Source organism: Hippichthys cyanospilos, chromosome 17, assembly GCF_059441005.1.
Source record: "Hippichthys cyanospilos isolate Australia breed blue-spotted pipefish chromosome 17, RoL_Hcya_1.0, whole genome shotgun sequence".
In the NCBI taxonomy this organism is placed as follows: Eukaryota; Metazoa; Chordata; class Actinopteri; order Syngnathiformes; family Syngnathidae; genus Hippichthys; species Hippichthys cyanospilos.
In genome coordinates this window covers 10,397,879-10,411,917 of record NC_142385.1, presented here as the reverse complement: position 1 = coordinate 10,411,917, position 14,039 = coordinate 10,397,879, and the positions used below count along the sequence as shown (strand labels likewise).

At 39.5% G+C, this 14,039-nt stretch overlaps 2 protein-coding genes across 7 annotated transcripts; one reads left to right on the top strand and one right to left on the bottom strand.

Annotated features, from left to right (window-relative positions):
- Positions 1-106: 106 nt before the first annotated feature.
- eif2ak1 (eukaryotic translation initiation factor 2-alpha kinase 1) lies at positions 107-13,902 on the bottom strand. Of its 4 annotated transcripts, none has more exons than XM_088438939.1 (20): positions 13,743-13,902; positions 12,215-12,407; positions 10,615-10,740; positions 10,508-10,548; positions 8,801-8,867; positions 8,511-8,675; positions 5,052-5,219; positions 4,835-4,971; positions 4,571-4,614; positions 4,322-4,421; positions 4,160-4,240; positions 3,986-4,079; positions 3,846-3,894; positions 3,361-3,751; positions 1,527-1,635; positions 1,342-1,448; positions 1,165-1,279; positions 1,005-1,084; positions 708-941; positions 107-625 (listed from the first exon to the last, which is right to left on the bottom strand). In XM_088438939.1, exons 7-20 carry the CDS (start codon positions 5,185-5,187, stop codon positions 497-499), a joined length of 1,806 nt encoding a protein of 601 aa, XP_088295065.1. In that variant the 5' UTR covers positions 5,188-5,219; positions 8,511-8,675; positions 8,801-8,867; positions 10,508-10,548; positions 10,615-10,740; positions 12,215-12,407; positions 13,743-13,902; the 3' UTR covers positions 107-496. The 4 variants fall into 4 exon arrangements, with proteins under 4 accessions (XP_088295065.1, XP_088295066.1, XP_088295063.1 ...); XM_088438940.1 differs by having other exon boundaries at positions 12,215-12,393; positions 13,743-13,897; XM_088438937.1 differs by lacking the exons at positions 8,511-8,675; positions 8,801-8,867; positions 10,508-10,548; ... (1 more) ...; positions 12,215-12,407; positions 13,743-13,902 and adding exons at positions 6,704-6,849; positions 6,928-7,377.
- On the top strand, positions 6,618-12,871 carry pms2 (PMS1 homolog 2, mismatch repair system component). Of its 3 annotated transcripts, none has more exons than XM_088438935.1 (16): positions 6,618-6,633; positions 7,882-7,925; positions 7,996-8,138; positions 8,203-8,289; positions 8,365-8,467; positions 8,530-8,713; positions 8,803-8,970; positions 9,044-9,141; positions 9,209-9,308; positions 9,394-9,478; positions 9,892-10,044; positions 10,124-10,880; positions 10,977-11,144; positions 12,050-12,150; positions 12,226-12,395; positions 12,474-12,871. In XM_088438935.1, the coding sequence occupies exons 2-16, from the start codon at positions 7,912-7,914 to the stop codon at positions 12,615-12,617; spliced, it is 2,475 nt and encodes an 824-aa protein (XP_088295061.1). In that variant the 5' UTR covers positions 6,618-6,633; positions 7,882-7,911; the 3' UTR covers positions 12,618-12,871. The 3 variants fall into 3 exon arrangements, with proteins under 3 accessions (XP_088295061.1, XP_088295062.1, XP_088295060.1); XM_088438936.1 differs by lacking the exon at positions 6,618-6,633 and adding an exon at positions 7,342-7,696 and having other exon boundaries at positions 7,999-8,138; XM_088438934.1 differs by lacking the exon at positions 6,618-6,633 and adding an exon at positions 7,342-7,696.
- Positions 13,903-14,039: the final 137 nt, after the last annotated feature.

The window sequence follows — 14,039 nt, the reverse complement described above, 5'->3', positions numbered from 1 at the left end:
GTGTGTATAAAACCCCTGTGACTGTATTTAGAATTAAGGACCATTTTAACTCACCACACAGAGCAACTTTACCAAAACTCCTCCAATTAACCCCAAATAAAGTATGTTCCAGTAGACTTGTCTTTTTATTTTGCTTTCTAGCAGAGTCCTGAGGAATATACATGTTTTGAACTGTTCGGAATTCCAGCCACCAACCACTCGGAACGTTTAGATCTTGCTGGGAATAAAAAAAAAAAATCATCCAAGAATCATCCTTCGCTATAGTGTTGAGGAATATTGTTATGGGTATCCTGTATAAGGAATTAAACAAACAAAATGAGGTCTGCTACACATATGCTTAAAAAAATATCTTCCCAATAACATAAAACAGTTAATAATTTAATATAACAAAAGAATTTTCAAATGCACCTTTCCATACAAGTTTCTAAAGCCACACACAGGCACACCTATGAAAAGTTGTCATTATATTCATGACGCATTATGAACCTTTAAAATATCAGGCGTTTTCCCAAATTTGACAATTTTGCAAAGTGCCGTGTGAACTTTGGAGCCGCTGGATTTGTTCCCTCAGATGAAGGATTTCTTCTTCTTGTTCTTCAACCTTTTTCTGTAAACCATAAATCACCTGAATGGGGAAAAACACCGTTAATAATGTCAATTTAAAAAACAGCATTCATTTCAAATGACTTATACATTCGATTCCATACCACATCTTTATTGCAAAAGAGTTCACTCTGTAGAAGCTGGCTGGCCGTGGGCCGCACACCGGGCTCAATACTGGTCAGCTTCAAGATGTAATTGGCTAGGACGGGCCATCTGTTGCTAAAGCAGTCCGGGATTTTGCCCTCTCTCAAGTCCCCGAGTGTCCGGACTCGCTCCATCTCCGTCCCGAAGGGCTGGAAAAGCTCAAGGGCGAGAACCCCGATGCTGTACATGTCCGACTAGAAGAGAAAAGATCATATTTAGCAAAGAAACAAATTTCATCAGCTCTTCCACCTAAATACCTTTGAATCATAATGAGAGCTCTTCAGTTGCTCTGGTGAAGCGTAGACAAACGTGCCGACTCCCGTCGTATGCGGGGAATCTGAAAAGGACACCAGGAATAACATTTTGACCAAATTTCTATTCTCGCGAAAAAAAAACTGCATATAAAAGGTATATTACCACTGATGGGAGAAATGACACTTTCGTGACTATCGAGTATTAACCCACTGCAGGCCAAACCGAAGTCACCGATACGGACGTGACAGTCGCGACCGTTGAGGAAAATGTTTCTTGGCTGTCAAGAAATAAACGACAATTAGCTTCACAATTTGAAAACATCTCCAAGAAGGAACTTACCTTCAGGTCTCTGTGAATGATTCCACGCGAGTGAATGTATTCCACTCCTTCCAGTATCTTTTTCAGAAGACTGAAAGTGTGCTCAGGATTCACGCAGCCATAAGGACCTGGGAAGATTGAGAGAAAAACATCACAAACCTTGTACAATAAGATCAATAAATTTAAATAGGTAATGGAGTAAATACATCTTGGAGCCTGCTCCTCTCTGGGCTTGCAATTCCTCTCCATCATCCAGTCCTTGAGTGAACGTTCACATAACTGCATTTGGATGTAGAGCATCAGGTGTAGGTGGACCTGCGCACATCAGACCTCACTTTGTTTTCAACGCCATTCAAAGCAGATTGATCCATCAGCCACATAAGCCACACGATGTGCATTTTTTTTTTAATGGGCCTTATTCTTACTTACATTAATTTGCATAACGGGATGAGCTAGAGGGAGAGATGAGCTGGAAGTTAGCAGCCAGTGCCTGTCGTGTTAGCTGGTTGTTACGGCATTATTTTCAATAAAAGAAGTGAGCAGACTAAACCACTGTTCGAGTCCATCCTTGTTCACAAGCGGGAATATTACTAAAACAAAGCTGATTCAATTAAGAGTGGCAAGGTGTGGACCCTCTGTGTACCGGTTAGAAAACATGGAAAGTTATTTCATTTAACTTGTTTATTAACTGCGGTCTTTTGACATATACACACAATCACAATCTTGGAGAAACACGGATGCTGCAAATGTCGGTATTTCTGGCAAAATGGACCCGAGCCATGTCGCGAACAAAATGGAAAGACTGCTTCGAGCACATTCACATTGGTGTTCACTGACCGCTCACAATGTGGGAAATCAAATTAACTTTACGCAAAACAAATATATAACTTACAGATATGAACACAATTATGAAGGGTTTAGGAAGATGAGATTTATTCTGTTTTTCTATAGCTTTTACATTGTTTAAAAGTGCATCTAATACACCAGTGTGTCTTATATTTGGAGATTACAATGTTCTTTTTGTTTTATGGGAGTTGGAGAAAAAACTAACTAAAATTACTAACTATTCCTTTTTTAGAATGGTTGAAATCTGATGGGAAGTTCTTGTTTTTAAAAATTACTTGCGTTGAAGGAGTTAAGCAACTTTAAACAGGAAGATCCCCCTTTATAATTAATAAAGTATCACTTCATCAACCCAACCGAATTTAAAAAGCAGCAATGAAATACAGTGTCCCTTCTGAGGTGTTGTTTCGATCCAGGAGCAGCTGGCAGGAGTGTCCTGGTAAAGCAGCTCAGTGAGGTAAGATGAGGCAAGACCATTTAAAAGATTTCCAAACCGATAAAATCCTTTTAAAATGGACTCGCCGTTGCACGGACTGCCAGTGGAGCGGTGTGCAGCTGCTTTTTCAACAAGCTGGACAAATAACAGCGTTTTGATTTCATAAACAGTGCAAATTTAGAAAGAAGTTATTCCCACGCCCAAAACGTGAAACATTTTCCCTACACGGTTGAATGTATTTTCAAATATGTGCAGACACAATGATTGTTTAAATGTTTTAGAACACTAGGTTTAAACCACCACTTTATTAGCTATTACAAAATAAAAACAAGAGGAAAAAAATAATTATCAAATCAGGACAGGCAGGTCCTCTAAATCAAGGTGACTTGGCTGTGGGTGCAAAAAATGTGATCAGGACATCCCTTTATATTCTTTGTTGTTGTTTTTTTTTTCCCCAGATGGTAACATTTACACAACTCTGCATATTCTTATATTATCGCTGTATGTGTTGCTGCATTGTTTTTGTTCAAATATATACCGGTAGTTGTTTAAAGCATTACAACACTGTCATATAAGTGCTATTTGTTAGCTTAGCTACAGAGTTTTCCAAAGTGTTAGCCTTCAGCTCGTGAGCTTAAAACCTTTACCACAGCAGCTGCTTTCGGCTGATAGTCTAAACAGGCAAAAATAGCCTTTATTAGGAACATGTTTTCTATTTTTAAGTCCAAAACAGCCCAAAATATGGATTTTTGTGCACCAACCTCTTTGGCAGGTCTTGCTGTGTGTTTGTTATTAAACTGCTCGCACTTCTGTTCGACACAGGCTGGGTTGTTGTTGTTGACCTCAATGCCGCTCCTGCTGGAATCCTTTTCCAACATTCCCGAAGTGTCCCAACCGACAGCAGGACATTTGGAAGTTTTGACGGGCCCTCTCTGCCCCAGGAAAACACAGGGCACGTAGTTCTCCGGGATACGGCGCATCACGTTCGGACACACCCCCTGGCCCTTCTCTTGCGTCAGCGCTAGGGGTTTGGCGAGTGGGACATTACTCGGAGGCACGGTAGCGCTTGAAGAACCGTTCACCTGCGGCTGGCTTTGGCTTTGGAAAACTACGGAGAAACTTGAGCTACTGCTGTCGGGGTCATCGTAAGAACTGCAACAAAAGTATAACCGATTAATTTACCGAAATGAATAGCAACAGGACAAGAGGAATTCTGAGGAAACATATTAAATATTTTAGTTTTTACTTGTCTTCTTGAGTAGGTGAAGCCAGTTCGGGTAGAAGATTCTCTGCATCTGCCATTGTAGACATTGTGCCATTACAGCTTTGTCCCTAGCTTACAACAGCATCAGCAAAACAACAAAAACAAAAGCAAATTGCCCTCACATGTTGTGGGCTGCACATGCTCCATCCACGCCGTGTGATAGCCGACGACATTGACGTGCTGCAAACTGGACAGCACCTTCACTTCCCTGAGGACCTATTTCAAAAGCATCAACAGGAACATAGGTTTCAAACATCAGCTCATAACTTAACTCAAAATATCCAGTGACCGCTCACCTTCATGCAATCATCCTTTGAGACTTTTTTAACGAGGATTTTCTTCACGGCGTAGCATTGCCCGTCTAGTTTGTTCACCACCTTTTTCACGGGTAAGAAAAATTTGGTGACCAATTGCTTAACAGTCAAAATACCTTCATAATAAAATTATGCATGAAGTACCTTATAAACGTTTCCATAAGATCCCTTTCCTATTCTACCAACTTCTTCAAACTCGCTCAGATAACGTGAAGTCTGGGCTTGAAACAGTCCTTCCTTTAGCCTGCGGCAAAACAAACAGCAATTTCAAACAGCCGGTCCCTTTTAATAACAAAAAATATAACAAATTTAACAGTACAAATTATTTGAATGATGCTTGTTGAAGTGCTCGGAGATGCTTCAAGTATTTAAACAACTAAAAGTAATCTTCACCTTAGTGCAGGATTGTGAGCGTTATTGTTAAGTTGTTGTTGTTCCTGCAAAAGAGAAGAGAGCATGAATAATACCCAAATGATAAAATATGGCCACAAGAGACAAAACTAAGAATTAGGACGGATAAATTGATTACAAAGTCTACAATTTTGTGGGAAAAAAACGGCTTCATTTTGTGTATTATCTCAAAATTATACATCCCTTTTAAACAGTGGCAATAACATTTTTGACATTAATGAAGACTTTTTTTTTTTTTTTTTTTACCTGAGGGTACAGTGAGGAGCTAGCGGCATGTAGCAGCTCAGTGAAGGCCCGGTTGTGTTGAAGTCTGACCGTGCTGAACTCGTCGCTTATAGCCAAAGGTGAGAGAAGATTCATAGAAGCTAAGCGCTGGCCAATAACTAACAGAAAGGAAGAAAAAAAAAATAAAGACTTCCGCCAGCAGTAGGATTTCACACGATTTCTACATTCCGGGCAGTACCTTTAAACAGCATTCGAGAGCGTGCTGGATTACTCTCGTAAACAAAGCACAGGTGCTCCAGCAGAGAGCCCAGGAGGAGGTGGTTGGGGATAGCGGAGGCAAATTCTTGGACGGACGGGTAGCGTCTACCTGCCATCAGCACTTCATGGTGACTGTCAGTGTCAGAAGCTGGACATATGGAGAAAAACTGACTGAGAACGGCTACACGTGGAGATTGCAATTTTGAACAATATGATTCAAATAATATATTTTTAAATGACAATTGCAACACAATATCAGTGAGATCCTATTAATGAAATAATTTCCCTTTGAAAGTGGTTACACTAAATATATAAGGGGCACCCATAATTTCACAGCCTCTAATGAACAAAAATACACACACACAAGAACACACACTTATTCATAACAAGTTAGATTTCTCTTACCTTCTTCAATAACCTTAGCAATTATTTCAACAATGTTTTTCTCTTTTCGGTCCATGTTACGAAAAAAAAACAACATCAGCACTAATGAGAATCTCGTTCAATTTTAAGAAAAATAGACTCATCTAGTTCATACATATGGGGGCGTGCACAGCCGTCATGCTTATCTTGAAGGGCCAGTGGCCGCCTGACCTCCACCTCACTCAATGAAGAGGGAGGCAGCATCAGATAATATTTTAAAAGAATGATCTTGAAGGGCTGTCTTATTTATTGCATTTATTGTGAATCCTTCTGTTCATAGATATAAACAAAGCTTAGTACTGACATATTCAGATTAAGTTTCAGATAAGACGGTCATTTTAGTACACACAGGTATTTACAAAACAAAATGTCATGGAATTTGACCTGCAGTGTTACAAAGGAATATAAATAAAAACGAACTATGAAAATACTGTACACAATATTTTAAACATGTAATGTGTGGTACCACAGCATTGTGTAACAGCGCAAAGAAAAATATGCCTTAAGAGAAAAAGTAACCAAGTCATCATTTTTTTGGCGTGTTTGATAAACTCTTCCAAAGCATTTGCACACAAGTTTGCAAAATGTTGGCATGAGGATCTTAGCTCTACATATTTATGCCGAGTAGTGTCGAAGGAATTTGTATTCGACTGACTTGTGCTTTGTCCATAGACACGATTTTAGTCCAAATATTTTGTTGGAAGGTGTCCATGTTGTTAATCCTAAAACTGGTGAACGCATATGTATCAAAATCACGATGCGGTAGTCAATGCACATCGGAAAAATGTAAACAAGCCTCCTGAAATCGTGGGTCTATATCTTGCTTCTCCGAATCTGCTGACTCATCGTCATTAATTCTCCCTGCTTTGTTTTGTCTTTTAAAAAAAAAGTCAAAAATTAAAAACAACTATGGTAAAGCTAGGAAACAACTAATATTTATAATTTCATCAATCCTTACCACTGACGTCAGTGTCATGTTTAGCTTTATTATTTGTAGACTTTTGTTTGAGGTCGTCTAACCTGAAGAACAGATTTTCCCCTCAAACAATACCTAACAAATTTACTATATCAAATGTGTACGTTTGAGCATCTCAAATCCAGAAGGCGATGACTGCATACCACAGAGCTAATACCGAACGGTAACCTGCTGCTAACTTTACGTGTGTAATCGTTACATAAGACAAACAATTAAGAAGTAAAGCTGCTTACTGTCAAAGTGCACTTCATCGTCCTCTTGGGTGGCAAGACTTGGCAGGCTATTGCAGTCATGATTACTAACGGCTTTAAGTGGACGGCTTCGGGGAACGAGAAGCTTATTACTGCTACTAGAACATTCCTCCGATCGCAAAACCCTGCTGGCGGACGTTAAACCGTACATGTTACCTGACCATGCTAAGTCACAAAAGATAAGAATTGTCGTGAGCAAAAGCTACCTGTAATTGTTACAACAAACTTGCATGTCACTACACTCGGACAGAAACTAGTCTCACGAGTTGGACTCCAAGCTGGCGGCCATCTTTCCTCATACTTGAGGGAGGGACCGTCCACCAACAGAAGCTATTAGTGTAGAATACTTTTTGCTGTCATAACCAGTGTTAATCTCTAAAACAAGCAAATGTGATTTTAAATTTGTAAATATTTATTTTAAATAATTTTCAAGCAAAATTAGCTCCTTATGCCTACATTCAAGTTTCACGTTCAACACTGTGATATTTGTACGTGCACTCTAAAAACACGTATGTTAAACGTAGGCAACGCATTCGGTGATGAAACATTACATTGAGGAAAAATATTTGTATATATACAAGTACATCTCATTTTTTTAATCAATTTAAATTTAATTCGTATATTTGGGGGGGAAATCAAGAATATATTGTATAAACACAATCCTTTCGATACAGTGCTTTCAAAACGCAATTTATAGGAAAGTACAATAGGTGGCAGTACGCACCTTAATGTTGCTGCAATCCGCCAATGACTGAAAGAACAAGACAGTTATGCGCAACAGTGACTAAAAACAATCGTCACGTTGGGTGATTAAAGGTTACACATCATTCATCTTTTTAACTTTATGTATATATTGCGTCTATTGTATTTTCATTTTCATAGTTTAATCAATTATTACTTTCTTCGCGTTGGCCTTTGTCGAAATGCGCAAAAAGACGCAATGATGACTCTACAATAGTCCGTCTACACTGCGCGGTACGGTTTGAGAGCTCATTTCTTGTTTACAACATCGTGGTTAACTGGTTTGGCTATTTTGTCTTTAAAAGCTAGGCAAAAGCATTAAAGTTTACAATGAGAACTCAATTTCGTCTAATCTGTCCTGAGTTTTATGATTAAGAAGGTTTCTGTTTTAACATTGGAGCCTGTGGACTTTCTTGTAGTGGTTAGATCCCCGAAACATTTCATGAAAGATGACTGACACTTGGTAAGTTTATTTATTTATTAGTAAGAGGAAGCAAAAAAAAAGTCATTGAAATAACCTGTTTTGGTTTTAGTAGCTCGGAAATTGCTGGATCTATCAAGGCCATTGACAAGCAGTCAGTGCATCAAATCTGCTCAGGACAGGTAGTGCTGACCTTGGCTACTGCTGTTAAAGAACTGGTGGAAAACAGCATTGATGCTGGGGCCACCAATATTGGTAAGAAAAAGATCAGACATGGTAAAAGTACTCACACTTTGTACTAACGTACTCCATTTTCCAGATGTCAAGCTAAAGGAGCATGGACTAGAACTGGTGGAAGTATCCGATAATGGAAAAGGAGTCGAGGAAGCCAACTTTGAAGGCTTGAGTACGTACCTCTGGGTTTATCTCTTCATTCTACTCGGTACGATGTTTGAATGGTGAAATGTCATCGCTCCCACAGCATTGAAACATCACACTTCAAAACTGAGGGATTTTTCCGATCTCATCCACGTGGAGACGTTTGGCTTTAGGGGCGAAGCTCTCAGCTCTTTATGTGCGCTCAGGTAAATTGGACTTCTGTCAGCTACAATAATAAAATGTACTTACGCTGTCATTTTCCCGGCAGTGACCTAAGTGTGGTGACGTGCCATGAGTCCAGTCCTGTGGGGACCAAGCTTGTTTTTGACCACAAAGGCCACCTAGCTCAGCGGCTACCTCATCCGCGACAACAAGGCACCACGGTCAGCCTGCAGCAGCTTTTCCTAACCCTGCCTGTCAGACACAAGGAGTTCCAGCGCAATATTAAGAAGGCCGGTTCAATATTTGGTTCACATTTCCGGATACCAGTCATTGTTAATCCAAAGCATTCGGGGTCGTTTATTTTCAATTTGTCTTACAGGAGTTCGCCAAGATGGTGCATGTTTTGCAGTCCTATTGCATCATCTCCACAGGGGTGCGCATCACCTGCTCCAACCAAAGTGGACAAGGGAAACGCAGCACGGTTGTCAGCACAAACGGTAGCCAGAATATAAGAGACAACATCGGAGCCATATTTGGACCCAAACAGGTTGGAAAGAAGGAATTTGCAACACTCCTTCCTCAGAGTTGCTCGTTTTGCTGATTGTTTTTTTTTCCTGCAGCTACAGAATCTTTTGGCCTTTGAACATGTGCCGCCTAATGAGAAGGTTTTGGAAGAATATGGACTAGGGAATGCGGAATTACCTAAAAATCTCTTTAGGTGAGTAAACACTGTTGTGTTGTGAAAGTGTTTGAAATGTCTTTTCAACAATTTGCATTTTTGTCAGCGTCACAGGGTACGTTTCACAAGCAGACCATGGTGTGGGAAGAAGTGCCACCGACAGGCAATTCTTTTTTATTAACAAACGACCATGTGATCCCCAAAAGGTGTGAACTGAATTTGTTGGTGGGGCCAGAGAAGTCGTCAAAGATTTTACTCCCAACTTGAATTTTGGCTATTTTCACCTTGCAGGTGATCAAACTCGTGAATGAAGTTTACCATATGTATAACAGACACCAGTATCCATTTGTTGTCCTGAACATAGAAGTTGCCTCAGGTAAGAAAATAAACACTGTAACATAACCACGTTATGTACATTATTGTTTTGCTGCAAACTTCTAACATCGTATCGCGAAAGAACTATGTAGACATGACTTAAAAAGTTCATTTGAACAAAAATTCATGTTTTAGTGGCATCTTGGGTCTAAAGAACTGTAAAGTGCATTGTAAGCGCTTTCAGACAAAACGAATGTTTTGCTGCCATCTAGTGGTATAAACAGTCAGTCCTAAAGCGTCTTGGGAGATACTTTTTATGCTTGCATTTTTTTTATTCAAAACGCCAACAATGATTAAAAACTATTTTCAGGCCTTTTTAATATTTTTCAATAACAATGGAAGTTTTCAAAAATATTATTTGCTCTCTCTAACCGGATTTTTACCAATCAACTTGAACTTAATTTTCCCCCTCAGAACGTGTGGATGTAAATGTTACGCCGGACAAGCGGCAGATTTTCCTTCAGGAGGAGAAACTCTTGTTGGCCATTCTGAAGTCTTGTCTCATTAGCATGTTTGAGGCTGGTGTCAATAAAATCAGTCTCAACAATACGCTCATCTCCGGCAGCAGTAAGATGTTTTTTTTTTTTTTTAATTAACCTGGAAATGAACACGATCTGTGACTGCTATTTTATTTATTGTTTTGCAGTGACTGCATTGAAAGAATGTGAAGAGAAGAAACTAGAATCTGGAGATAACACAGGACCCGTGACGGAGAGCTCGAAGACATCCCTGAACTTGGCTGGTTTAAAAGCTGCTTTTTCAAATCACCACTTCCATTCCAATATTAAACCCAACTTGTCAAAGCCTGCCAATAATGGCTCGGCGCAAAAAACACTAACGTCGTTCTTTAAGAAACCTGGAAAATCCCCACCTAGTTCGAACACAGGCTCCTCAGTAGGGAGGTCAGTGCTGGATGTGTTTAGGTGTGCTAAGATGACAGTTTGCAGTGATATTGAGTCCAAAGATAGCGTTCCGTCCAATTCCAACATTAGTCAAACAGATGTCAAACAGAAGTATGACTCACACTCACCTGCTTTTGATGCCGAAGAACCCAGCATTAAAACGGAAACCCTGACAGAGACCGAAATCCACAAAGTTATCCAGGAGTCACACTTGGAATCTGAATCAAATACTTACGATGAATGCAGCTCTGTGAGTCCACTTTTGAAAAGGCCCAGGAAAGAGAATCCGGACTGCGCAGCGGTGGATGCTCCAGTTACTTTACAGAAGAGGGCAGTGGCGTTCCATTTCTCGTTGCAAGAACTGAGCGGGAAGATTAGGAGGTTAAAGGACCAAAAGCAGACGCAAAAAGGCTGTGAGGAGCTTCAGTACCGACGCTTCAGAGCCAAAATCAACCCGGGAGAAAGTCAACGTGCAGAGGAGGAGCTGAAAAAGGAGATCAGGTAAAGTTGTGTCCATTTTGTCTCGGCAAGGTTTTCGTATTGGCGCCGGCACACTGAAATGGATTCGTCTGAAATTCATCTTTCCTACTCCAACAGCAAAGACATGTTCAAAGGGATGGAGATTGTAGGCCAGTTTAATCTCGGCTTCATCATCACCAAACTCAACTCGGACATCTTCATGATCGACCAGCACGCCACAGATGAGAAGTACAACTTTGAGATGCTACAGCAACACACTGTGCTCCAAGGACAAAGACTCATCGCGTAAGGATTTAAACATGTACCGTCCGCTTACCTTTTACCATTGTCATTTTATTTGAATTATCGACCCAGCCACATCCTTAATTATGAGGGTGTGCACACTTGTGCAACCACATTCTCATTTATTTTTACTTTTCCACAAAGGAAGTTCAATTTGTTTAATTTTCAATTTAGTTGCATATGTTAAATGATACATTAAAAGAGCAGAAACCCCAGTGGCATTGTTACAAAAATGGAAATTCCTTTGATTTTTTTGATATCATAATGGGGGGGGGAAACACCAGGGATCTAAAATTTCTAGCAGATTGATTTAAACTTGAAATTTCAAAATGCAACGATTCTGACACTTCTATTTGATTGCAACTGGACGTGCCAGATTTTGTGCTAAAAAATAATCATTATCCAAATTTCGGATCATATAAAACCATTATAATTACAATTTTTTAGATGCATTTGAATAGGATTTATGACATCGCTTTCCATGCGATTTTTGCAACATTCCGTTGAACGGTGGTCAAACTATGTCGGCAAACAGAAAATGCTTTGTTGACTTGAGTTTCACCTCGAGACAGTAGGTGGCGACAGTGACCAGTTAATGAGTGCAATCATCACTTCACAGGCTACAAAGACAGACCATACCGTTTTTCAATTTTTTGTGGGTGTTAATAAATTTAAACTACATATGTATGGATAGAACTGATATCACTGAACAATTATTCTCCTGAGACCCTACCTCTTCATTTGTGTCCACTGGAGTGGGCATTTGTTTGGGTCCATATCTTTGGATTCATTGAAGCTACACATTTATGTCTTAGTGTGCTCTGCAGTGGAGATACCACTTTTATTATATGTTCATTCATCTATAATGTTAGTTCTAAATAAATTGTAATTTGCTATTTATTTTTCAGCCCTCAAAAACTTCATCTCACTGCCGTCAACGAGAACATACTTATGGAAAACATTGACGTTTTTCGAAAAAATGGCTTTGATTTCCAGATCGATGAAGATGGTATGAGCATGATTTTGAGTTTGTTAAAACTAGATATGTAACCACTAAAAAAAATCTCACTTACTCTTAATGCAGCTCAGGTGATGGAGAGGGTCAAGCTGGTTTCTCTGCCCACAAGCAAGAACTGGACATTTGGTCCAGCGGACATCGAGGAGCTGATCTTCATGCTGAGTGACAGCCCGGGGGTCATGTGTCGGCCGTCGCGCGTCAGGCAGATGTTTGCCTCCAGAGCTTGCCGGAAATCTGTGAGTTTCTGCCTTCAGGTGGGATTGATATTTGTCATAATAGTTTACATGTTGACGTCGTTAATGTATGCGGGACAGGTGATGATTGGCACCGCGCTTAGCACAAGCGAGATGAAGAAATTGGTGGGTCACATGGGTGAGATTGAGCAGCCGTGGAACTGTCCTCACGGTAGACCCACCATGAGACACCTGGTCAATCTGGATATCGTCTCACAAGACTGATCAAGAAAAAGAAATACCGCTTGAAGACTAACCAGGCCTTAAATTTAAGTGATTTACTGGATGAATCAAAACCTGACCCCAATTATTGGATATAGTTTCCGTAAATTCTACATATGACTGTTCTATATATACTGTGTATATATATTTTTTGCTCTTAAATTCTTTCAAACTGTTAGTTTTGAAGGTTTTACATGAACACAGTACTGTTTTATTCATGAACAAACATTGCTATACCGAATAAACTGTGATATCAATGTGTATTTTACTTTTTGGATGGATGGGGCTTTTGCTGATATATTTCATGGCTGGCTGGAGTATTATAGATGTTATGTGGGCACATCTAAGCTTTAATGTTAAATGGTTTTGATTTTCTGCGATTATACGAGCAACATTAAGAAGAAAATGCTTTATTCATAATTAAATCATAGTACTACAGTCAGCAATTTTGTCTACAAAATTTAAACTAAAATCCAAATGCAGTACATTCAAAAGGCATTGTTTAGTTTTGCTTTTGGTTAGTTAGTTTAGTTTTTTTGATTCTGCAAGCGGTTTTGCAAAGATTCATCCCATTCAATGTGGCGGTATGAATACACAATACTGTACAGCGTTTTATCAACGAGGCGTCATCGTACGGCGTAATAATGTACTACAACAATAATGACTTTACAGTTACCTAGAGCTGCATCTTATTTCCGGTTTCGTAGTTGGGTTCTTCAAGCGCGACTCCTCACTTTTCGACACAAGTTGAAAGGAAAAAAATATATTACAGAATTATGTATTAATAATTCTCAACATAAAACTACACTACGGTGTTATAGGGGAATTCAGTCAAATAAGTTTCGAAACAGGCGCATCGCTATGACGAGCAGCACAAACAATGGCTTATTTGAAGATATATTATTGTAAATATTTGAATAGTTACTATTTTGTATATTGTAGCACAAACGGATAGTTAATGTGGTAATGGTGTCTGACAGATATGAGAACCCAAAGAAGGGCTGTGGCGATGGGAGAAGGGCTGCCATATTTAAAGGTCATTCTTATGAGGAAAAAAAATACACATAAGGACACTTTATGACCACTGCACAGTCGCTCAGAATACTTTCAAAAATAGATTTTACTCACCAGTTATGCTTATTTGTAGACATCATCCTCTGTGGCTAATTGTAACAATGGTCAAAGTTCCTACATGGCCAAATAAATCTTGTACCACTTCATCCCAAGTATGTCCGGGTTCTTCTATTTACTTTTGAAAGAGTATGCCTTGACAATGACTTTTGAGCCGTATACATTGGTCCTCAAAGCCAGCTGCATTTAATAAATAACAGCGTAGCTCTAATCTGGACCAATCAGAGGACTGAAAAATGCTGACATCACCCAAAGGAATCTTCAGGTCATGTTTGATGAATCTGAAATCTCATT